This window comes from Trematomus bernacchii, unplaced genomic scaffold (assembly GCF_902827165.1).
Source record: "Trematomus bernacchii unplaced genomic scaffold, fTreBer1.1, whole genome shotgun sequence".
Taxonomy (NCBI): Eukaryota; Metazoa; Chordata; class Actinopteri; order Perciformes; family Nototheniidae; genus Trematomus; species Trematomus bernacchii.
This window is the reverse complement of record NW_022987839.1, coordinates 1,918,331-1,945,547: the sequence shown is the minus strand read 5'-3', so window position 1 is coordinate 1,945,547 and position 27,217 is coordinate 1,918,331. Positions and strand designations below refer to the sequence as shown.

The following is a 27,217-nucleotide window of genomic DNA, read 5'->3' as shown; positions in this document are numbered from 1 at the left end:
GGTAATGACTGGAAGGCACATTTTGCTTAGAGGTGAGACAAACAACCTGTTAGCAAATAGCTCTGCTCCCCTGCATGGGAGGCAGAGCAGAACGGTGGTGGATGCGAATCTTCTTCATTAAATTTAACATCTGGTGATTCACTCAGATATGGTGTTAAAAAGGGTGAATTACGTTGACTAAATCAGCAGGCTTGGTCCCCCAGTGTGCCAACCAAACAGCCTCTCACAAAACCCCATTTGTTCCTTCAATGACTCGAGCTTGCCCACTTGTCTTGTTGTGCTGCACTTGTAACGCTCACCAATTCCATCTGTCTCCAGCTTCAGATAACGAGTGGGGGTTCTGTCATGTTTACACAATGAAACAGGAGGAGAGGGAGCAGAGGAGGAGGAGGAGCAGTGAGTTGTGATGACACCGAGTCAGCCTCCGCGGCTTTTTTTTGTCAGGTGGTAGCAAGTTGTTGTTTAAAAGGATCTTAATGTGTTTTCGATCGCATCATATGGGGGGCATACACAAGAAGATCTCTACTCACATCATTGAAACGGAAGTAAAAGCATGACCGCAAACCAGAGAAACGATATGATACTGCAGGTGAACCTGTGCATCCTAAGTGTGCATTATTGTATCATGTAGAAATGGAATACAGATTATGTGAGCGATAACGTGTGTTCAACCTTTTATGGGTAAGGCTTAGATCATTTCTTATTGAACAATAAGAAATGTGTCCAAAATTAATTATGAAGTTATTATAAAATGCATTCAAGAACTAATGTACTACTGTATATACAATATATATGTTTAGTGTATCAGTGTGCTCCTTTTCCCTTTCATTTCTTATGTTTATACTTTACATACATTTTTGTATTCAATTATTTTAAATCTTTTAATAATTTTCTTTACTAAATATTTGTGTTATTTATTTTATTATTTTTTATTATTTTTCTCTCAAATGACGCAGCATGAAACCTGATTTCCCCCAGGATAGATAAAGTCTTCTAAATCCCCAACACTTTCAATTAAATCTCATTGTCTTTTTGTTGTCATGGAGATAGCTCAGTGCCATCACATGACTCAAGCATGGAACACTGGAACTACAAAACTACTGCCATGACAACTGAGCGGTTCCAACATTCCATGCTTGGGGCTACAACTACAACAACAAAATGAACATATTTTTGCCGTGATTTAATTATAATACACGTTTCTAAATGATGCCGAAGTAACAACATACTGATACCGGTTAGTAAAAACCATGAATTAATGCTTTGACAAGTCTGCAGACAAGACGGCAGGCGAAAAACCTTTTAAAATGCTTGTTTTCTGAATGAAGATCGGATCGACCAGGCTAAGCTAACGTTGTATATGCTCCGTCCACACTCATAACAACGGCCTACAGACATAAATAAACCAGCGACTGTATTCGCCATGGCACAGACAGTCTGTGGTTTGTACTTGTTTAACTTTTGTCCAGTTTCTGAACAGATATGAGGAGCTTTGAGCTCTGTGTGCTAACAGCTAACGGCTGATGTTTTGGTTTTGTGGTTCTACGTCAGTGATGGCAGGCTGAGATCCTCACCGCTGATTGGCTACCACGAGATCGCGTCACGGGAATTTGACGCTCGAGTTGAAAAAAATGAACTCGAGCGGTTGTCGCGGCCCCCTCCAATCGCGCCGCGACATTCGCATCAACCGCTTCATGCTCGCCGTCAGAGCGAATTCGCGTCTGTCCGCGTCTCTGCATTGACTTGACATGTAATCGCGCCGCCCCCCAAACATCGCATCGTGTCCGGTGTGAACGCAGCATTACAGATGCCAGTAGTTACATTTACTCTTTGCATGTAGTAAAGTATATATATATTTTTTAATATAAAATTGTACTTCTGGGTAGTTGATTTGAGGCTACATTTGAGATGATATGAAATAAAAGATATGTACTCCTACACCCTTACATTGGGCTACACCACATTTAGCTATAAATCACTTTTATATTCAGCTGAGCTCAAACGCATGACAGTGATTTTCAGACAGCGAGAGATAAGATAAGCCGTTCAGCCAATCATAGCATCCTAGATATAATGGAAATGTGGCCGTACCACCTCCAGAAACCCCATCAAAAGACTACAGTTCAAGATCATGGCAGAAGATGTCTCCTTCAGATGAGGCTCATGCACATGACCCAACATCCAGACCAAGCTCCAGGTCATAAAGCTACTCACTACTTCTTTACGAGCTCTTACTCAATAAGTTATTTGTACTTAACTTGAGTCAATACAATTCTAAAGAAGCACTACCTTTAATTGAGTACTATTTTTATTTACTCTAACCTCCACTGACTAGTACATTATGCTTGTGGCTGTCCTGTGGTATAGATCGCCCTGCACAGCATGATCACTCCGTTATGATCCACTGTTGTGAACTGAGCACTGTTGTTCTCCCAGAGCTTTTTAATCTATTATTCACTTTCAGTTTGTCTCTGACTCAAGTGTTGAGGCGCTAATTATTTCTGAGGCTTTGCAGGAAGTTGTGTAAGGTACAAGCAGAAGGGCAGGAGATGAGTCGACTTTGAGACACTCGTTTGTCCAACCTCAATCAGGTGCTTTGATATGAGGGCTGCAAGGTCTCTTTAATAACTTTCCGCCATCTGCTCAGGTGCCCAGAACACTTTTGTTTTTTTCCCTTTGAGGCATCAGCAACCCTTGGTGTGATGTGAACCAGCACTAATAATCAGGTGATGAATAGTTCAGTTGTAGCTCATGTTACAAAGACAAAAGGTGCTGGCACTAGGCATTCTTCCTATGATTAAAACAGGCTGTTTACTTTTCATTGCAAAGCGGCCATGTTGTGACAGTGTTGCAGAGGAGATTCATGCACAGCACCGCTCTTTGTTGGTAATTAAAGATGAAAATATCATATCCCTCAAGCAGCTTTTGTACATTTTTTTTACTACTGCGTTGGTGAATTATTAATAGTACAATAGGTACCCTAAGTAAGTAGTCACTTCTAGTTTAATAAAGCTCAGAGGCTGTTAATATTAAAATGCATTTGATTGCAATACATGTAAATATTACAACATTTCTTCCTCGCTGCCAGGCGGGTTGCAAAACTGTTGCAATGACACTCCTGTCACCAAGCTGCGGCCTTCAAACCGTCCTGCTTTGGATCAGTGAGCTCGAACACAACAAGGGGGCTTTCTTGTCCTCATTATTGACCACCACAAAACATAAAAATATATTATTTCAAGCGACAGCGCATTGTGCTGCCGCTGTCATCGTCTAACAGGAGAGGAGAAGATGACAGGAGAACACTGATTGCCATTCATTTCTCTGCTCTTATAGTCTAATGACCACATACTCGGCAGGACCTGCTGCACCATGACAAGCTAATTAGCCAGTGAGACTAAGAGCAAATTATAATGACACTGTGTTAGCGCTGAGCTAATATGCTAGTGATGCACACGGGTGTTTTCTCCCCCTCTACTCTTCCCTCTATCTTTTGCGCCTTAACAATAGCGTGTTGGACACCAATTAAAAATAGAGGGCTCTCGGCACACTCAAGGCCCATGTCTGCAACTCTGTAAAGGCCAGGGCTCGGCTATTGTCTGAGGTATTCAGAGGAACAGATTTATTATTATTCCAATGTAGGCCACCTTCACCTTCCATTACAATGACGGCTGAACATGGAGAACATGCAGACTGGTATGAAAAATGAATTAGCAAAGATGAAATGTTCCTGCTGCAGATGCTACATACATTCATGTTGCCATTCTTCACAAATGAAGGGCACAGAGCTGAAAGGGAATTGTATTATTTTCATTATGCTAGAATATTTTATTCATTATCACTAAGGTCACTGTGCCCAAATGAGGGCTTTTACACAAAAATTGAATTATCAGTCCAAAAATGAGAAGTTGGAAAAATTAATTACATTTGGTTGTAGCCCTGAAAGCGACATGCCAATGGAAATTAATAGTGATAAAATGATAAATCGAGCTAACGTTATACACATTTAAGTCGATTAAAATTAGCACGCTAACTCGCATTTCTTCGAAAAGTTGATTTTAAATATTTTTTAAAGGAAAATCATAATTTGACACTCAATTTGATGTGATAAACATGGACTCCAGTTTTTTGTTTATTGTTTGATAAACTATCTGATAACTAGCTGTAAAACTATTTCCTGCATAATTTCACTTGGAATGATTATGTTCATTATGCATTCAGTTCTTACTTAAATGTAAACATATTCAGTTCTTGTTAAAATATATAGGTACCACTTTACAATAAGACTACCCTTATAAAGGGTTTACGAATAGTTTGTAATTAATTTATTAATTAGGTTGTGAACACTTTATAAATCATTAATAAGCTTTTATAAGACATGAGATAAACAGGGCACCTGTGACCGGTTGCTTGCCAAATAGTGAGCCCACGTTTATCTGTACTGTTAAGTCTTATATTGGCTACCTAGCTTACTTCATCTTCTTCATCAGCCAGCATCCTTGGTATCTGTTGCTCACCGTGTTGATTCTCGCTAAGTAGCCAATATAAGGCTTAGTCATCTTGCCAAATAGTGAGCCTGTGTTGATGTATGCGTTAGAACTGGTTTATAAATGGTTCTTAATGATTAATAAAGTGTTTACAACCTAATTAATAACCTAATTACAAACCATTTATGAATCCTTTATAATGGTAGTCTTATTGGTACCAATATATTTTCGTAGCATTTCTATACATTTGTCTATCGTTGATTTGCCTTCACTCAAATAAATAAAACCATAACAAATGTTCAGCTGTAGCTGGAAATTGAGCTATCCAAAATAAATGGTGTAATGTTATAATGAGCCATCTAGATAAAAACCATCAAGGATACCATTAGGTTAATCTTTTCACCCGTTGCCTACAATCTACTGGCGATTGTAACCAATTAAGCACTAAATGACCTCATGAGATGGCTTTCTAGCACCTAATTATTCTGTTGCCGGCCTTTTATATAGCAGCAATGGGTCTGAAGCCAAATGTTACTTTAACTACTCTATTAACCTGAGGAAACCGGCACATAGTAATAACTATAATCCATTTGACTTCAGACAAAGTTATGTACAGTATGAAATCCTGCATATGAGACCATCAAACTCAACTTTTCAGTACAATAATGTGACGAAACTTAATTTCTATTTCCTGATTTCCTGCAATAAAGTCTCATGTCTTCAGAGTCTTTTTGTAATCACTGCAGAAAGTAGGAGAAGGTTGGAATTTGCTGGAAGAGTAGACTGATAACAGTGACCCGAGTCGTTTGAAGACACTACTCAAATACATTTATTTCATAGCACCTATTATGTATCTCCCTTAAAAAGGCACAGAACATGTCACTCATGCACAATAAGGAAGATGTAGTAACCCTGAGATGGTTAAGTGGCTCCATTTGTACATTTTCTTTTTTCCTTTGGTTCCTTTTCTTTAAAAGATACTAAAGTCGTCTTAATGGGGAATATAGTCTGATGTAATTTAGTTCATACAAATAGGATACTGTCTAATCCTAATCATCAAAGTCTATAGGCTGAAGGTATTTAGATTAATTATCAGTTGAGTGATGGTCTGAGCGGAGGATATAATTTGCAATAATGACTAGCGCTCATTATTTCTCCTCCATTCAGGTCCTGAACTCTGTGAAAATCATTATGTGAGGGAAATCAGAATGAAGGGGCGCTCTTTAAACCCAAACCCTCCAGGTCTCATTTGCTAATAAAATTCACAGAGGTCACCACCGCAGAAAAGCACGGCTGCCGCTTCGGAAATGTCAATGAAGACAGGGCTATTCTCACTGTCTGCCACCAATCAAAAAAGGCTCTCGCTGTGAGGGTTAGGCTGTTAATGTGAACAGCCGCGGCCTCCTCTCAATTTCCTAGAACTTTCCCTGTGTCCCTTTAAACATGAAAGGACCCTGATAAAGTAACATGGAATAAGTTTGGGCTCTATAAAGAAAGACCTGCCAGGATCCTTTGATGGTGTCAAACAGATTCACCCATAAACCATCCATCATGCGGACCCAATTCAGCCCTGTCTTTTTAGTCAGGTGGAACAACTGACCCATATTATGTTCCCTGACAGCATCCTTTGTTACTGCGTGTCAATCAACAGCAATTCTTAATGGCTTAATATGTCATCTTAATATGCAGGACGCACTATTGGCGCTCCGCTGCAATAAATGGGTCATATAATGGCCCATTTGTCTGATACAAACCCATTACACAACAGCGAGTGTTCATGCGAGTCACCTATATCTGCATCATTAGCCTTAATTGTACGTACCATGCAAACTAATGGGAAAAGATACAGTATGCAAATATGTCCTCCATCATGACAGTAAAGTGTGCCGTCATAATCCTGTTTATAGTAATGGATGCAATCCTGTTTGCTAACGCCACACAGAACGCCACATACATGCTAAAATCGAAAAATCGCAGTCTCTCATCCCCAGGAATTAATTCACGGATTGATCAGACGTTATAATTTGCTGTTCCGTTTTGTCCCCTAATCATATAATGGATGACTCCTTAACCTCACAACCTTGCCAACACTGTGCAAGGTGTGATTTTCACACAAAGTTGCGAATGGCTCAAAAAGCAATTAGCTTATTTTCAGACGATATTGCCCCTCCCTCCTCAAGAGCAAATCCCATCTTTTGCTGATGTGATTTAAATTCTGATTACATTTCTGACGTCCTTCAGTCAGTCGGTGTTCTCTCCTCTCATATTTTAAGTGTCTATCCTTCTCCTCTTTTCGTTTGAACAGCACATACAGAGCCGTAAACAATACTCGCTGACCAGGTAAGCTTGAGGGGCTTTGAGAATGAATTACCTCCTGATTGAAATGATCAAAAAGGTGACCAGTTTGACTTTACGAATGATCCCTTATCCATATGCAGCAGCCACACTTAAAGAAAAGGCACCCTTCTGGGTTCAAGAGTGAGCTGCATTAGCATGAACACATTATGAACCCGAGAAGAAAGAACCAGATCTCTGTTGCCATATGAAGAACCTCATTCTGCCAATCCTTCACAATTCTCTAGGTGTCATTATCGACCAAGGGCGCGCTATCAGAACAAACACGCTACACAACAAAAACATTCTATTTCTCTCCCACAACATATTTAAAGCAGACATTAACAGTGCAACAATAAGTCATTTAGCAGGAGCTGCTTTCGCCATTGTGTCGAGCATAATACAAAAAAAAAACTAATTAATCTCAGTTAGAAGACCTTCTTTCTCCTCCTCCTGCCATTATTCCCCAGAACGAGTCCCAGGGGAGAGTCAGGGAGCAGCAGCCTACTGCTGGCACCATCCGTAACTCCATCCGAGGGGAGGCAGCCTCTGCACCAGCTGGGGCTCACTAAAAACACATTCCTTCTTTAAGGCATCTGGACACCCCATGCAAACTGCAAACTTCCTAACAAAGTGAGCTTCACCCATTCTTCTTTTACAATAATGCACCATGTTGGAGAACTTATAACAACAGAGGGCAGGATGGAAACCCAGAAATCAGTTCTTTGATTCACGCCTGGTAATTTTCCCTTCAAATAATTTGCATTCCAAGCCAACATCTGACATTGACAGAAGTGTGTCCAGCTCCTTTCTCCAAGGCTGAATGAGTGTCGTCTTGGCTCGCATGGTTTTATTATCATTGTCCAGGGCAGATGAGGCTTGTTGGTAACAACGGGACTGACAGTGACAGCTCTGCCGGGGGTTACTCCAGTTGGCTCGGGAGGGGGAACACACTGGGGAGAGCCCGAGCGGAGCCTCAGAACAGGGATGAGCCACCCTAAAGGAGCCAAAGCATGCAATCAGGGCTGCGCGGATGGATAAACAAGACTACTCTCCGTCCAGACGTAGCAATTAGGTAGGGAGCGGATCGTCGTAAACAACCAAGAGTTTCATGCACCGCTTTTCTCTTCTTCGTGTGACCAGAGGGCTTGTTTTTCCTCGTTGCGTTTCATTTAGTTTTTTTCCCCTTTGGTACTCTTTTATTTACACGTCAGGTTGGAATTGGGCCATTTTGGTCTTTGGTTCCAATATTAGCCTTGCAGGATGAAGGAGAATCCTCAGATGGCTGACATCAAATTCTGCACAAGGCCTCTCATGACTCTGTTCTGTACACGTAGCACAATGAAACGGCACCTTCATTCAGGATGTTTTTCTATTGATTTCACTAGCCTTTGATACATGATTTAGAAAGCAGATAAAGGTAGCAGCTTTGAAGTCTGAATGTTTTGAACCTTTAATAAAAAGGAGGGAATCGTACTATTTCATAATTAAGATTTGCCTTTCTTTTTAAATAACTTGGATCAAGCCCAATTCCTTATACTTACAACTTCTTCTTGGCTCTTAAAAAGGGACCCAATTATGCATTTGGGGGGGTTTTACTTTCCTATAGCATGTTTTTTGTGCATGTAAATGGTCAGCAAAGGCTTACATTCCTTCCAGAGGGAGATCGAGCTACAATATTGTTATGGTTGGGAAAGATTGTGGTCATTATTTAGTTATTGTTAGGGCTAGAAAACTAGGGCACTTGGTTATGGTGAGGGAAAGCTCATGGTAAGTCTAACTTGAAGTGTATGTCTGTTACAGAACACCAACTCCTCAAATGTCATGCTATACCAACCGGATCTCTACATGTTTTCTTTCCACTTGACTGCATTAGGAGGTGATGTCAGGGATACTGGTATCTAACTGTTTAACCTCTGGAAGGATTGGATTTGCCATGGAAACTCAGCCAGGTTTTAATAATAATTTAACACATTGACATTAAGAACAACCAGAAACTGCCTCCAACCAATTTCAGAAGTGTTTGAGGTAGCAATGCCTTCTGTTCGGAACAATCTGTTCTGTGAGTATGATAAGGTCGTTTTGTCAAGATTCATAAGTACAGGTTGAGAGTGAGACAGCAATCAGAGGTGAGATAGCTTTTCCACCAGTGTGGCTTTCACCTAAATGCATTTTCACCCATCAACCCTCTCTCCAGTCGCCCTAAAACAATTTCAACCGTCAAGCACACTACATTTCACATCCCTTTCACTGCGGTCAAAGAGAAGAGATTACAATTTTGCACGGCAGGTTGAGTGCTCACACTGAGAAATGGAGAAAGAGCTGCAACCTGTTAATTACGCACAATTCAAGTCGCACAGGTAGAAAACAAGCCTATCTGAAGAGCACTCAGACGAGGAAGCCCAATCAGGGACACCTCTTAACCAGACACGGGATTTTAATCAGATATGTTAAATTTAGACCGTCGCACGAGGTGTTAATTTGTAGGTCAAGGCTTTCCCCGAATTTGCTGTAACCTTTGCCCAGCCTATGAGTCCGGACATTAATCAATTGCGATAGAAAAGAGCAGACGCTTCCCCCTCCATGGAAAGTAATTTCTCTGGGGCGGTTCAACACGCATCATTCCGATGTACACACAAACAGGTCTGGGCACTGGCTGCTTAAAATTAGTGCGGCCCTGCTAATTAATTCCCCCTCTGTCACTGGGGGCGCCCAGTGCAATCTATCTGTGATGCAGCCTTTGTGAGATTAGGCGTCAGATAGGAGGAAAACAATATCCATTAGTTTGCAACGCTACCTTTGTTATAACACAACAAGAACGTCATTCCATTAGTCTAATTCCTTAGACACTCTGTGGCGCTGATATCCCTGCATTTCAAATCAGATGAAAAGCGATCAATGGAACATTAAAGAGACAAATTGTGTGCGACAGACACAAAATGCAGGGAAAGCATTTTAATGAATTTCAATATGTGAACGACAAAAAGGACTTCTTTAATTAAAATGGATCTTTGTATTTTGAAATCAAATGACGCTTTGTCTCTTTGGTTATGTGACTGTCCCATAGATCCTGTGTTATCTACTCAGGTAGAAAGAAGAAGTTACTTGAATGTTAATACAAAAGAAGGAAATAATGTAGAAATTCTAGAGTAGAATGTAGAAGTATTAGTAGTAGTAGTAGATGTCCGTAAAAGCTACAATCAATATGTATTAGTCTCCGACACTAAATTGTTTGGATGCAGCCTTATAGTATATTTCATTTATATGGAGCCCTTAGCCTAGCCTAATTAGAAAAATGTCTCGTGTAAACGTCACATCATTAGATTGAACTGGCCATTCAGTGATACATTTCATTCAGTGAAAACTATGTAAAAGATAAGTGTCATGCAAATGCTTTGTCAAATTAGTTTCCTGTTGGGAAAATTGATAGAAATTGTGCGTGTAGCTCGCCTACTTGAGCCAAGGAATATTTACTTTATTTCAGAGGTCTTTATCATAGTGAATGTCTTGGTGGATGCCGTGTAACAATGACGAGTAGCTTAGCTTTGTATGATCAGTCAAAATGTATATCTGATATGTAGTTCCTCATTGGCATTAACAACTGATTTGATTCCTATTTATACAAAATGTAATAATACACATTTATATAGCAACGTACCATAACATTGAAAGCACCTCAAAGTGCTTTACAAGACAAAAAGATCAACAACACAGTTATTAAAAACAAAGAAGGTATTAAAAACAGACATGAAAACTTTCAAACAAGTATTAGAAAGGGAAAAGAATTATGAGACCAGAAATAGATGGAATTAAAAGCAATATCATAAAAGTATGTTTTTAACTCTTATATCAATATAATGTTTCTGGTCTTATTTCTCATTTTTTTGCATGAAAATCATATACTTTAAAAGTATATATTAAATATATAAATATGTATTAAGAAAACACCAAAAAGCTGCTTCACCATTCATTTTGCAATACATTGTTGGTAAATTGAGCAAGCCAGCAACTAAAGGAGCAGTTTCAAACATGATCAAATAAGCTGTAGGTTAACCATTAATGACCTCAAAACAAGCAAAAATACATTTAAAATCAATTTCCCACATTACAGGTAGCCAGTGCAAGGACCCTAGTATCCTACTGGTGTGAGACAATATTTATTTATTTGAAAATATTCTGTGCAGAATGCTGATTCTTACACATTCTTACGGCAGTGGCTCAGTCAGTAGGGGCTTGGACTGGGAGCCGTAGGGTCGCTGGTTCAAGTCCCCGACCAGACCTAAATATGGAGTGTGGACTTCTACTTGGAGAGGTCCCAGTTCACCTCCTGCCCTGCCGTGGTGCCCTTGAGCAAGGCACCGGACACCCCCCTTCCCCCCCACTCCCATTGCTCCCCGGGCGCTGTACAATAGCTGCCCACTGCTCCTAGTACTAGACTCCTTGTACTAGGATGGGTTAAAAGCAGAGGCCAAATTTCACTGTGTGTGCTGTGTGCTCTGCATGTGTGACCATTAAAGAGGGTTTCATCCCTCCCTATTCTATTCTATTCTATAAAAGAAACAATGTCATATGTGCAGACTATTGCAGGATGTATTCTCTATATGAGGATGGAAATATTAGCTCTACTATACACAGCCAGTGTCATGGTCCTTACCTGAGGGCAGCCATGGATCTGATGAAGGCTTCTCTCTGGTATTGGCCTGCTCCCAGTCGAGGTCATCGTCTCTGCCTTGGCTGTATCCACATGCTGCCAGCGGCTTCTCAAAGTTACAATCACCTGTGACAAAAGGGAATAATTGTATATGGTTATACAGTTTTTCCATTAACTTGCTGTTCAACTGAATGAATATATAAATTCAATTCTACCCTTTTTTTTTGTATCCAACGGTATTCATAATACAATATGCCAGACAATGAGATGCATTTAAGTGAGACAGAGTGAAGGATTACTTTAGTAGGCGAGGCACAACATACATTACCATCATTAGCAACACGGCAGTCCAATTTCACAATGACAAGTATGAAGTGTCTAAACTCTATCATCGTTAGGCATTATGTTCCAAAACTGCACCACCATCAGGGATAAATTGATTTATTTTCATTGCCGGCCACAGAACTTTGCTGTTCATGCGCCCTTACTCCACAGAGCCACTCTAATCCTTTTTACAAGCTGCTTGCAAAATGACAGCAAGCAACCATTAGGGCCAGGCTTCAACCAGGCTCGGCGTGTGATCGATTAATACAAATACTCTTTTATTCCTCGCACCTTAAAGGCCACACAGAGAATGTGAGGGTTGAGCTTCTCCCCCCCCCCCCCCCCCAAAGTGCTTTTCAATCCACTCATAAATCTACAAAAAAGGCATGTCAGAACAATATGTGGCAAGAAAGAAGTTCATACCGAGTAAAAAATGAGAAGCATAAAAGGTGGTTCTGACACAGGGAGAGGTTGTTCTCAGAGCAGGCAGAGGACTTAGAGAAGAATTGGATGAAATAATATTATGCTGTGTCAGATACAGGATTTCATTGGTTCGTTGTTTATAACAGATGTACTGATTATTATCCTGCTTCTTGCCGGAATCCAAATGTTAAATCTGAAAGTGTTTGCTTGTGCATTGCTAATAAGTTTCTAAACACAGATGACATACAAATTGCATTGCCTGTGGGAATGTTCCTTGAGCCAGAATCCATGCCAGGCCAAAACCAATATCTCATCTCTTACAAGCTCCCTCTGACATTCTGCTGCAAAGGCTACGAGCTGGGGTTTTTGTTTTCCCATTTATCTCCCTGGTGACATTTACAGTACACGTGCAAATGAGTGGCCAAACGAGAAGAACACAGGATAATTAATATCCAGCTCCATAGGGCAGCTGCTAATGATATATTTGCTGCTTTGTCTGTTTTTTGAGGGGGTGGAAGAAGTGGAAAAAGGGAGTGATTGCTAAAGTAGCACAAGTAAAAGGTTGAGGTATTGTGCAGAGGTTATCCAGAAATCCATTGCACGTTACAGTTAAAATCTTACCAAAGCAACTTGTTAGGATGAGAAGCTAGTTATCTGCAAGCTAGCTAGGTGTCCTGCAGTGTGAAACATCAGAGATAAGCTAACAAGTAACAGCGAACAAAGTCATGAAAACAAACCAAAAAGAGGGAGACGTTATTCACGGGAGATGAGCACATCAAACCAGAACAAAAGACTTACTTGAAATGAACAAAAACAAACAGTTCAGACTCCAAGAGACATTTCCATGTGGCTCTGTTTAAGCTAAAGATGTTGTTTTGCTAATGTGTTAGCCAGAGCCAATTGTTATGGTTGTGGGTGTTTGAGTTGCAAACTGTCAAGTTGTCAAAAACACTGAGTTTTCAGATGAACTCTGTAACACAATGTGTGCGTGTGCTCATGTTGCTCTCAGCTATCTGTAATTTCAAAAACATTTAAAGCTAATTCGCAAACAGTTAGAAATCCTGTCACAGTAGATAAAGCCCAGGTGTACATCATTTACTAAATGATGGCTACTATGATCAACACAGTCTCACGGCATTTCGTGTTATAGTCACAAAATTAATCTATTGATTCGTGTTCACCAACACGATTTCGCCATTTTTTTCGTGTCACACAGAACGATTTTGAAAGCAATGTAAATAATAACAAATTAGAAGGAAAAACACATTTAAAAAAATACAGATTTAAGTATTCTGACAGAGAACGATTTTAGAAGCAATGTATTTATATTGGTAGTATGTTTCGTGCCTGCACCAAATAATAACAAATTAGAAGGAAAAAAAGATGACATAAAATACAGATGTCAGTATTCTGAGGCTCTGAGCCATTTCTTTTCCTCACTGACGGCAAAAAAAACTCAGACATTATACAATTTAAAATAAAAGGGATAGGGTTAGGCTTAGGGTAAGATATTGAGTAAGAACATGTTTTTATGAACCACACAGCTTCTGGTCTTCCAAGACCCGACCGGACAAAAAGACGTGTTGCAGGCACGAAACATACTACCAATAGAAATACATTGCATTTAAAATCGTTCTGTGTGACACGAAAAAAAGGTGAAAATCGTGTTGGTGAACACGAATCAATAGATGAAATTAATTTCGTGACTAATAACACGAAATGCCCTGAGACTGGGTTGCTATGATAAGTCTTCTAGGAAAAGGCTTATGGTTGAACTAACACAGCACTCTCCTCATAATCTGCTTTTTGCATATTTTTTTATTGTGATGATAACACTTTCTCAGGCAACATTTTGAAAGCATGACTTTTACTTGAAGCCTATCTGTGCATTGTATTGGCACTTTACCTTTTTTCATAAAAACATAATCACAGTAGGTTTCCCTCTATATACGTGTTCCCTTTGAGCTATTATGCTAAGCTCATTAGAATTATTTAACAGCTGTTAAATGCTATTGTATGATTTTGTGTGAGTTCGTTCATTCTGTAGAAGCAGTTAAGCAAGAGATCCACCTAGAAGGATAGCATGTAGCTTTTCTCTGTACATTTTCTTTGATTAAATGTCCAACACTGCATAGGAAACCCTCATGATCAACCTTCTTCATCTACATGTCCTCAAAATGCTCTTCAGATCAAACCTTTCAGTTGGAGCTTTTTGTGACAACCACCACAAGTACATTTGTGGTTGTCCTCCACCTCCCTTGAGTGACTGTGTGAAACTCTAAGAACATGAAGAGGGTGCCGAAAAAGGGCATGTACTTCATGTTTTCTCCCAAAATAAATACAAATGTTTGTGTTGCCAAGCTGCAACTTGGACAACATTAACATGAGTCTTTGGCTGCAGCGTCACAGGGACTGGCTGAGTTCCATCAATATTTTGACTCAATAGTTCCAAGATCCTTTGCCCCGAGCCGCCCACCTTCTTTCTCACAGCATGCCTGAGCTCAAATAAACTCAAAGAGGTGGCTTTTAATATTGGTGTTTGATATTCAAATCGATGGCATTGACGAGAAGCGAAATGTATTCCGAGTCAGTGGGTGATGGGAGTGGAAAAAGGAATTTGAACACAGTGGGCAGCAGAAAAAAGCCTTCAAAAGATGCACTTACCAGAGCCCAGTCGTTGTTTAATTCTTTTTTTTTTAATATCGACTTAGTGTTGAAAATAAAAATCAGGAAAATGACAATGTTGAGGTTTCAGTTCATCCTTTTGAAATGGATCTGTTCTATTAATGATTGTGTTGTTGCTCAGGTTAACAAACTATATTGCTATTATGCAAAGATGTTATTTCACTGCTCAACTAGTTCAACCTGCAAATAATATCTAATCTAAACTCAAAATATCTCATTTTAAACAAACCAATTAAACATCCCGTCCATCTTTTTATGCAGTTTTTTCAAACCACTTCTGACACTTCTTAAAATCATATCATTACCTATGCTAGTTAGGATTAACTAGCACATGCTTTCAGTTAGAATTTTTTTTATTCATCACAGGTACTAATATGTATGTTTTAAGAATCTGACAGACTTCTCTGAAGACCTTTCTCCAAACCAAATTTAAGAAACAACAAAAGGGAGATTTGGCTATTGAGGCCCTACTGTATGCTTTCTTATTGATTCCCTATGGATCTTGTATTGGAAGCAGTGGGTGAAAATCCATACTACTTTTTTATCGACAATACAGAAGTACAATTGGCATTCATTGCTCAAGTTAACTATTTTGACCATTAAAACAGGATAACGGGGTGAAGACGCAATTCATCAATATGCAGTGCTTTGATTGCAACAATAAACACTTGGTATAAGACTTCATAATTGGGAGGTTCTCCAATAACGCCTGCAACTTGTTATTGATCTGCTGTAAAACTGTTCTGCCCCAAGGTTAACTAAAAGCATCTTGTTTAACAGAGATTTCATGGCATCATAAGCTTTCTCAAATGTTTGACTTCATGATTGTGAGTGCCAAAAGAAAATTGTATCGCTGATCACATGTTGCATGCCATCAAAACCAACTGCTGCTTCCGAGTCAAGAGATTGTACACATGCATGCAGATGAATGCATCAATCAATAGCAACATAATAGCCCTCCTCTCGGTAGGAGGTTTATATCGCTGCCAGTGTGTGGCATAACCCCCATATAATCAGCCACGACAGCTGCTGAAATAGATATCCCAACGAGGGGCTGCCAACTCTCAGAAGGAGATTTAACTTTCAATAAAAGCTTCTATGAGGTGTGGGTAGTCTGGGACCACGGATGAATGTGCTCCACCCTGTCAACATCCCCCTTTCAAGAGAAGCAGGCAGCTTGAAGCTAAAAAGGTGGCCCTAGATATGTCATGAAACAATTTATTCCTGAGCGAGAACACACAATAGTGTTTATATTCTCACGCAGAGTGCATTTCAAAGAAATCTATCCATCTTTTCCTGGACTGAGCCAGGGGCCAGAATCAATAACTCAACCCCTCAATGCTGGAGCCAATTTCTCCTAAAGATTTTCAAGTCAGACTTAAAAGGCCTTTTGTTATTGTACCTGTAACAAAAGTAAACTTTGAGCATTAAAAGCTGTGTGTGTGCGATTGTGTGTGTCAAAGTTTGGTACTGTAGGGGAGTGCTATTCACGCAGTCGTCTCTGAATGCCGGTGAGGGAAGGATTGTGCTGTTGGAAATAGAAAATTGAATAGGTTGAGGGGTAAGTGATTCAATGGAAAATAAGGTGTTTTGAAAATGTTAAGAGTAGAGCGCCTTGGTGAGTTTGTAACTGACATTGACCACTTGTGTTTCCCAGCAGTTTTGTTTTTTGCAAATTTAAATGTTCTCTTCTCTTTCTGGTCCTCGACTTTATGTGTAATTTGGTTAATTTCTTGTTTTAAAGTAATAAGAATAGGAAGTAATACAAAATGTTGGAGAAAAAAGTTCCTGCCGAGAGAAGATCAATATCTCTCTTGTATCGAGCTAGCATTGCATATAAACTCAAAGAGTGTAAGGCAAACAAATTGATGTGCAAAAATGAAAATTGGTGGTTTATTGGGTTCTCTTCAACAGGCTGAATGTGCAGTGACTTTCTGGAGTCCTTTCATCTCTGGGAGGTTTCAAGGCAACCCACAGAGACTAGGAATTCAATATCAACCTTTGTGTATAAGTGTATATACAGTAAGTGTATTACCAAAATGTTTAACTATGCCTTTAAGCTGAATTTTTGCATTTGTTTGAAATGACATGATTGCAAAGTAAGAAGACTGGAAAGTACAGAACAAAAACGTAGGACTTTGCCGGTTCAGAACATAGTTGGCCCCTAAAGCCTCCAGGGCACCTGAATGATAATGACCAGCTTCTATATAATTATTGGTTATTCTCAACCCAGTCATTTTGAGAGAGTTACATATCGTTACAAAGCAAGTAAATGAACAAAATGACCATTAGTGTGGTGTGTGCTTTAGCTCTTACGGCATCAGATAGAATTTCTTTCCAGTAAAGAAACTGAGCCCTTTTCCAGCATTGACACTGCTTCAGTCCCAGTGGCAGATATCATTGCTGCAAGACCTCCTTAGCCCCTCTGCCAATTCTGCAATTACCAGCCTTCCAACCTGTTCTGTCTGGCTAGGAAATCGCAGGTCTGCTCTTTGCTCCAATCTCCCTCAATGTCTCCACTTGTTTTAACAAACATCTTGTCTGCTGGCCTCCCCGCAGACTGAAACCACAAGGCAATCTTGGGTAATTTAAAACCGATGTCGACTATCTCCCTCCACCACCGCCAGTTTAGAGCTTCAGAATCCTGCAGCTAAGCCCCTTAGGGACTGATAGGTCTTTTCACTCTGGCCCTATTTCAGTTATCTATTGGCAGCTCCTGCCAAGACCCATCTCTGCACTGAATTGCATGTATATATACTATCTGTTTGGGGACTTTGAACTGAGGGAAGGGATTTAGACAATCAATCTCAATATCATTATCAATCACGTCTTGCTGTTCACCGCATTGATTCAAAGGGATAATAAAGAAGTTGGAGTGGAGATTTCCACTGATAATCTGCCTGGCTGAGCCTTGCACTCGTCAGCAATGTTATGCAAAACAAAACAGACAAATCACATCTTGTGTGACAGAATACATGATCAGAACAAAAATGGAATATTGCATTTGTTAGGTAAAACCACAGACTGTATACAAAAACTGTGGAAGATGTCTAATAATTTATAAAGCTATGAAGATTGTGCCAAGATTCATTATTTGAAAAAAAAACCTTTGGTACGACTTGTAGCTCCAAACCATCTCATTATAAAAGCCTCTTTGCCTTTCCTTTTTGTCCTGTCAACCAAATATCAAATTGATGAATGTGCTGTACACCCGGAGTACAACATAGCTCCTGATCAAATCCACCCTTGTGCATGGTTAGATGTACATTGAAGATGACAGGCAGCCTTCTCTTTAGATATGCTAAACTTTGACAGATGATTTTCAAGCTACTGCATGTGTGCCAGAACATGGCTTGACGTTCTCTTCCACTGCGCCTGTCAAGAACTTCCAGTAAATGACTTCAAATCCATCTCCATTCTGTATAACCTGCCAGGCACCAATTAAGATAAATATGGATTCTAACTCGGAGACACGGAGGACTCTCATTGTCATTTTTCTCCAAGCAATAAAGATGAGGCCTTCAGGTCCGTCTGCAGAGACATATCCTGTGGTGATAACACTGAGAATTGTGCTAATTATTCTTTTAGCAGAAGTCCATTTTGAATCACAGCTTGCCAGAACTTTTCAGCAATGTTGAGGTCAAGTAATGTAGTTCAGAGGGCTCATTTATACGAAAAAAGCCAGAGCTCCCAAATGTGAAGATCAGATTTAATCAATTTTCTGAAGACTGAGAAAAAACCTCCTGCTGTGCTCGGTGTTTAGCTTGAAAAGATGTGGCTTAGGCGTGTTCCGACTCTGACTTGACAGCAATAAGGCCGGCTAACAATGGCTTCTCCTCCTATTGTTCCCAGCACTCTCATTCTTGTATCCATCCAGAGAGAGAGCCACAGTGTCTGTCTCTCTGCCTCTGCCAGCCACAGAGAGAGAGAGGAAATAGGGCTGTTTCCTATTCCGCCTAATGCCTGTTGATACACTGAATGTCGGAGCGAAACTGGCTTGCTTGGCTCCCTATTTTCCTGTGTTCAACATGCCCCTAGAAAATGATATGGTGATTGAGCATAAAAGCTGCTCTATTGAATTCACTGCTTGCACAAGTTAAAGACACATTTCAACAGCAAGGTGAGGAACAGCTGGGGAAAAAAAATGCTACGGGTTTGCTTGTCAAATATCAGAAATAAAAAAACAAAAGAAACATCCCACTGCGTCTACATGTGCTCCTATTGTTGATGCGTATCCTGTGCTGTGCTGAATCAACTTGTGAAGATGGCTTAGTGGAATCAACCCGATGAATTGATTCACAACACAGTAGAAGCTCAATACTATAAGACAGGAAATTAAAACTTCCTCCAGCCTGGTCTTACATTTGATCCAGGTACGATGGGCCACTGGCCTGAGCTTCAATCAATGAAAGACAGAATAAAAAGAGGAGAAAACTCAGTTAAATGGATCCACACCTGGACAGGAAGCCTTCAGGAAGAGAAAAAAGGAATGAGAGCCTAGCCTGTGCTCAATGCTAAAATCCCCCCTAGCTCACTCCAATAGAAAACAACATCCCCATCCCACAGTGGATGACCCTTCAGACTGAACCCCTCCAATCCTCCCAAAACCTGCTAAGTCAGCAAACCTTTGAATTCTGCCCAAGAGTAACAAAAAAGGGATGAAATGCTAATGTCAGTATCAGTAGCTTTCCTCCCTGCTCCCTGCTCCCCCACCCCCCCGAGTTTCCCAGAGCCTAATTTGTCAAACATGCAAGTAACAATGCCAGAAATTAGCCCATAGGGAAGTTTCCTCCAGGGGAGAGAATGATTATGTTTGATCGTGGAATAAACAAGAACATTAACATCCTTTGTTTGTTTTCTAGAAGTGGAACAAATGCATGTTTTTATGTGTGGAGGAGGGAATAATTCAAGGTTGAATGTCAAAGAATTAGGAAATCGCTAAAGCTAATTAGAAAATGTAGAAGAATAGAAGAGAGGTTGAATCAATCCCTCTTGAGAAGGAGAGAAAAATCTAGGCCACAAGGCAAAGCTTGCGCAGTCAGGCAGAATGATCAGCCTGATGAAGTATCATTACTTTGCTTTTGTGTCACGACATATCGTCAATCACATAATGCAGAGCGTTTAATCCGCCGCCACCCACAGTCACGTCGGGGTTGGAAAGTCTGGCCAGCACACGGCAGACGGAGCGCAGGTGGAAGGTGGATCCCGGCCCAGGTGAAAGGTCACCGTTTGGATCTGAACGCTGCCTTGACAGGTGCGACTGAAGAGCTTTCAATCCTTCTGGGAGCTTTTTCAAAGGGCCGTCTTAGGGTCTTCACCTGCACACTTCAAACACATTCAGACCCTTTGTTTCTCTGCCGAAACCCAATAAATCAGCTACCTGAAAGAAAAACCCGGTTGCCAGGCTTAATCCTCCTGGGTCAGGGGGAGCCAACTTTGAAAGCATGGGGTTACACGAGGCTCCCTTTTTTCAAAAATGTACTTGCGTTTGCCAAGCTCTTGTTGTGCTTGGCAACAGGAGAGTCTGCAGACTGGTCAGTAAGAATCTGGAAACAAGTGGGAGGAATCTCATCTCAGCTCCAGTCCGCATGACATTTTAAGACAATTTAGATAATTATACCAATAAGATCACCAACAGCCTTTACCATGACATTTCTTTCCAATATAAAAGCAGCTAACAAGATCACCCACATGATTGTGTCTGTGTAGCCTACAGCCATTTATGCAACTGGCATCACAGTTAATTTCAACTATCCGACAGTTAAGGATATTTGGGTAAATAAGGTGCCTGCTGTTATATATTTGTTAAGTTATCGTACAATTCCCTCTGAGCAAATAAACAACACATGTCAAATTATTGTTTTAATGAGGTCGAAATCTGAGTCAATACAGATCTGGCGTTATGGATTGGTGTATCCCCAATTGTTTTAATTTGTAATCTTTGTATCTATGGCAGAGATGCAGAAATAAGTGGTCGGTTGACACTATCGTACACAAGCTACAGTTGCTTTTACTCAAACTCATACGAATTCAACAGGGGCTGGATATAAAGTATTTTCCTGCTAGTTCAAAACGATTTCCTAACATATTAATGTCCATTTTAAAAATACATATTGGAATTAGATAAATTATTCAGAAATAATTTCAAAGCCGTTTCAAGGAAAACCCATTACCTTTCAAATTGATTAAATCAAGTTAGGAATATCTTTACGACTCGATGCGTCTAACCCACTTTTAATATGATACTGCACAGAGGTGACCGGTACATGCATTAAGTGACAGAGTAACGCGAGACATATTAGTCTTTTCACTTGGTTTGTTATCAAATCAGACAGTGAATGAATAAGTCAAGGAAACAAAGGAATTCCCAGTCTCATTAATATTATTAATTTTTAAATCCAATTATTGTATGACTGCTCGTGACCTATTTCCTGATTTAAGTGTACCACTGTATCAAAACCAAACACATCATAGAGTGGAGAAACCTTTAAAGTTTTAGATGGATCTCAAGCTCCTGCAGGGTGCTCCTTCGGGAGACTTTGGTCTTCCAATCTTTTTCCGCCTTCTGCCGTGTCCCCTGCAGGAGAATATTACGATCTAGCTTCTGTATCGTCCAGGTGAATGATCGCAGAGATTAGTCCGCAGCACACAAACTTCTGAGGCACAGCACCTCTCTGATCCCTGGTTACACCGCAGGTTTTTTCATTAACATCGTGACAAACGTCCATATAAAGTCATAGTGGAAGCACATTATAGCTGGACATAGGAAGGAATTTATAATAGAAGAGGGAAGGGTGTGTTGAGCAAATGTAAAGATTAAAGCAAAAATGATCTGAAGTGTTCAATAAAGCCGTAAAAGTCATAAAATAATCATCAATATGGACTATGGAATTGTTCCTCTCCAGTATGTTGAGTATTAATGAAGTTTTGTCTAAAATCAACCAATCTTTCAAAAATAATAGCATAACTTTATCTAAATGAATATTATTATTTACTATTTTAATACTCAAGTAATCATTTAAAGGGGACCTATCATGCAAAATGCACTTTTGTACGTCTTTTATACATGAATATGTGTCCCCGGTGTTCCAGGGAACTCACCAAGTGTCAGAAAACACAACCCTCTCTATTTTCCTCCATACCCAAATCTCTAAAAAAGGGGCTGCAACGGATCTGATAAAAACTGATCCAGATTTGAACACTGTCCTGACGTCAGGACAGTAGCGCTACGGCTATTGGGCCAACTCCACCAATCAGGAGGAGACAGCCACGGCCATTGCCGTTCGAAAGCGCTGGAGACGCTGTAGTACATATGCCAGGCCTGTAGATGGTGCTGTTCTCACTGAATCTGCCCTTGCAAAAACAGATCTAAAAAATGTCAAATTGAGCAAAATGAGGCATGGCTAAAATGCATGATCTGTTTGGTATTTTGAAAAAAAAAACGTATAAATATGCCTTATATAGGTATGGTCCTACACTATATTATTAAAATATAGCATGATAGGTCCACTTTAAGTTAGATTTCAAGAAAAAAAATGATAAAATATGACTAGTTGCAGACTATTTAATGTGGAGATTTCCTGTTTTCCCAAATGTGTATCATGTCTCTGAGCATTGGGCTGCTGGTAGGACAAAAGAAGATATTTGAAGATGTCACCAAAAGGATAGGAAAATAGTTATGGATATATTTTCCTCATAGAACAAAAAATAAATGTTCTGATAAAATAACAAATTGAGATTATTTAGATAATGAAATAGTATTTATAGCACCAAACACCTACATCTATAAAGCCTTCCACTCAGACACTAACTAAGAAGACAAAAGGTCATACATACTGTATATGCAAAAAACACCTCTGTAAAAATATGTGTACTTGAATCTTTGTGCATGTCTACTAATGACCACGACCATAACATAATTAGTATTACTAACTTAAAAAGTCTAATTAGTCTGTTTCACTAAAGGAATACTTGAGATTTAACGTTTTTTAAGAGTCAAGTGTGATGCCTATGTGTGGCTATTATAACTTAAACTGTTTCTGGGCGATAGAAACTCTTCAAAGGCCAGCATTGAAGACTAAAAAAGTTTTTAAAAAAATATGATACTGAGCATTCCCTAAAATAGTTTAATCATCGCGGTCAGATGCTAATTCACTGAGCAATTTGAAAACCGATGAGAGAAACTTAAACTTTAAAAAAAAAAAGTAACAGCAGCAAAGATACTTAAAAATAGACGTAATGCATGCCTTCTTCTTCTTCTGGGTTTGGTCAGTGCGCATGCTGCTGCATTTTGAATCATCTGCCTTTTATCTAAAGCTTTCTCTGGTAGATCAAAACAAAAGAAACTTTAACACGTCTGTAAATGGTAAAAGCAGAATATACCTTGTGGGAGTTACTCAAAAGAACTTTCTGTGACATTTACATTGTTAAATTAATGTGGCGCAGTGAAAAGAGTTTCTGGTCAACACGTCACGAACAATCTCTGGCGCTGTCAGTTTCCATAATTACATACTGCTGGATATTCTGCATATAGTTAAGTAGCAGGCTTTTATACATATCTGCAGTGAACTGAATTAAAGTATAGCTAAATAAAAGATATGTTAGTCATCAGTCACTTTATATTGTCTCTGCTGCAAATGTCACCTTTGTCATTTAGTGAATACACTGTTATTTTCTAAAAATAGTGGGTGCATCTCTCGGCAAACACTGTGAAGGGTGCTAAAATAGTTTGGCTAAAAGTTGTTGAGATCAACTTTTTACTCACAGCTCCTGAAGGCTATTCCTTCCTAAAAACAGAGTGAACTGTCAATCGGTCCCTTAGGTCTTTCTAAAAAGTGTCATCATGTGAATGCCCACAGAGGTCATGATACTCCCAATTCTCCGACAGTACAGGAAAACGTCTCATCCAGTCAAATGTCACTTTGAGCCCTCTACTCTGCTTGACCACCCCAAAGGCTTTTCGGACTATATTGGTTTGGCCAGAAGAGCCGATTCCATCACAAAACAAGGAGAGCTGCCAAAGCCTTCTTTCACACCCCGACACTGCAACACTCACTGCCATGTTGAAGCTATTTTGACATGGTCTCAAATGTTACGGACATCAACAGGGACAGCATGCAAAAACGCTGCAGGGCGTGTGTCTGTCATGAATACGACCATGAGAAGATCGGAAAAATATCAAAACGGCAGAAGATGTTAAAAGATAAGAGATGATGAAATATTTAACGACGCTTGGACCAAAGAATCTATTAAAATGTTTTAATGACTAATTTATGGCACACTCTATAACAACCAGAAAAGTTTTACTGTATGCGTAATGAGCTTCTTTATCTGAAGCGCTCCAACGTCAGGTTCAGTGAGGTTTACATCAAGTGCCGCTAATCCAGACGAGGGAGAGAAAGAAAACGTATCTCTTTGATGGAATTTCACCGCTGCACAGATCAACACATTGAACTAAACCACAACACACACAAAGTTACCTCCAGGCAATGTGAGATTAGGGAGAGAGCGGGAGAAAGCTGGAAAGACTGAAGGAAAGGGGGGTGCAGTGGGGGGGGGGGGGGGGGGGGGGGGGGCTCGATCCACCAAAAGCTGCCAGTGTCAAGATTGCTGACAAATCGACCGCCACCACAGGGCATCATCCTCAATGCTAATACTAAGTAGCACAAATCAGGCCTTAGCTTAAAACGCATATTTTTCTTACATTGGTGAATGTGAATGACGTAGATACTAGACAGAGCGAGAGACGGACACATTGACAGATTGATAAAGATGAGAAATGAAGAGAGAAAATGACTAAACAGCACTAAATGTTTTGTGAGTTTTACGACTCAAAAGATGGTCAGTCACCAGATCTTGACACTAATAAAACCTATGGAAATGTTTAACAAACATGGTTGACAGCACTCAACCACAACCACAACAAATATATGCATCCACTTACAAAAATATATATAATAATGCTTTACAATAAAAAATACAAGTTTTCCAAGATTTCATAATTGTTCTTGTTCCAAACAAAACATGATTGAAATATGGTATTTGATATCATCACGACTCTGGATATCATCACGACTCTGGAAAAACCTTCTGAACAGCAACTTTCTGTATTTTTTAAAGATCACTGGATTGTGTTTCAAACTAATTCGATGCTTAACGATGGGTCTTACTGTAAAGGCCCGGACACACCAGCCCGATTTTGGGAGTCAGAGGCCGTCAGAGGCAGTCGGGCATTCGCGGCGCCCTACTCAGGTTTGTGTGTCCCGCACAGTCGTCTCTTTACGGCACCTTTTCACACCTCCCGACGCCTCCCGCGGCCGATTCAACATGAATCGGCCGCGGGAGGTCAGAGAAAGTCGGCCCAAGCAATCACTCTGTCTGTTCACACTACCGCTGCCTGCTGGTAAGGACAGTTATTGCCACTCGTCGACTGAAGTATTTGCGGTGTGTTCGTGGCGGGCGGCGTAGCCGACACAGGCAACGTAAAAGTCGGGACGCCTTCGGTACGTGTTCTTTGGTCTCAGGTGGGTGTGTAGAGGCCTTAAGCTGGCTACACACCAACCCGATTTTGGGAGTCAGAGGCCGTCAGAGGCAGTCGGGCATTCGCGGCGCCCTACTCAGGTTGGTGTGTCCCGCACAGTCGTCTCTTTACGGCACCTTTTCACACCTCCCGCGGCCGATTCAACATGTTAGAGAAAGTCGCCCAAGCAATCACTCTGATTGGCTGTTCACACTACCGCTGCCTGCTGGTAAGGACAGTTTTTGCCACTCGTAGACTGAAGTATTTGCGGTGTGTTCGTAGGCGGGCGGCGTAGCCGACGCAGGCGGCGTAGCTGACGTAAAAGTCGGGACGTGTAGTGGCCTTAAAATGTAATGATAATACATCAAAGACACACAATGGGTAAGTCCCAACGCCTTACAAACACTTCATGTTGGTTTTTCTTTCATTTGCCATCCATCCCTTGCTTTATTTGATTTGAAGCAGCTTGGAAAGAGTTGTCCTTCTTCTAGGTGTGGCAAGTCACACAGAAAGCAGTAACAGGTACAGATGGTGGTGGGTGTACCTGTATGGTAATCCTCAGATGGCTTGAGTAAAGAGAGGATGAACAGAAAGATTCACATTGTTATATAAATAGCTATGAGGAAAGTTTTTTTATCCTTTTATCCAACTCCTTAGTTGGAGTCTGGAAGAAAACCAGGAAGTTATTCCCACTCGCGACGACCAAAACACAGCTTGTTTAGTTAACCTTGTTCAGCCCTCTTCCATATGGCAGGATGAATCTGAGAGTACATGGTGGTATAACACGAAATATGGTCAGCTGGATTCACAGTGGATTTAACGCCAACATCCAGATGTTTAAGTGAAACACCGACAAGACATGTTATACTACGACCATCTGTAGTGCTAACTTCCCACTAGGGGAAAAAAATGCTGGCTTTGGAAGAGTCTGAATTTGCATCTCCAGCAATTAAAAAACGGCACTTATTCCAAATACAAACATGGATCCTGCAGAGCACAAACATTGGAAACTTTTAACTAACATGTGCATGGATAAACCTTATGCATGCACAAACAAACAATGCACCCAACACAAACTTATCCAACAGATTGAGAGTTGGCTCGCTTCCCACCGCTTCTTCATGACAAATCTGAAGATGATAACTGGCGCCTGGGAAAGCATTTGCTCCTTAAAAAGGAAAAATGTGAACATTCAGCTGTATTTCCAAAAAGATACAGGCATAAATGTATAATCCATCTAGAGCGTAACATTAACAAGCTGTGCCTCATTTTGACATTCACAAACTTTCATTGTCTAATGATTAAGGTGAGAAGTTGCAAAGTAAGCATTACATTTAGTACTGGATCATGTTTGTGGTTTGTGCCTCCAGCTTCAGCTCTTAATGAAATAGATGTGTGAAACTTTCCAAGAGGCATCTTCCATTTCACACACACATTTCATTAACCTGTAGTTCATTCATTATGGCTGTGGGTGTGGAGGAAAGTAGCAGCCCGAGATATAATTGTGTTATTGGGGTTGTAGGGCTGTGCCTAATTACTGGCTGAGAACACAACGCAGGCACTTAGACATCAGTCTGATGGAACAAACCACAATGGCTTTTGACAAGAGCTGTCCTCCCTGCAGTTTCAGGATAAGACATGATAGCACAGTAATTCATGACTCATAACAGCATCACATCATCTCCATAGCATGGAATTTGACATAGGGACGTTGAAATAAGTCGAGAAGTTTTCTACATGCTCAACTGAAAGACCAGATCTGACAGCGAGCAGCTAAAACTGGAGAAATGTTTTACA

The 27,217-nt window shown here is 40.3% G+C and overlaps 1 protein-coding gene across 1 annotated transcript in view; it reads right to left on the bottom strand.

Annotated features, from left to right (window-relative positions):
- The window catches only part of LOC117500252 (receptor-type tyrosine-protein phosphatase mu-like), a 154,319-nt gene that overhangs the window by 108,052 nt on the left and 19,050 nt on the right, over positions 1–27,217 (bottom strand). The window contains 1 exon segment of the mRNA XM_034153057.1: positions 11,473–11,595. Within this exon segment, the coding sequence (XP_034008948.1) occupies positions 11,473–11,595 (123 nt within the window).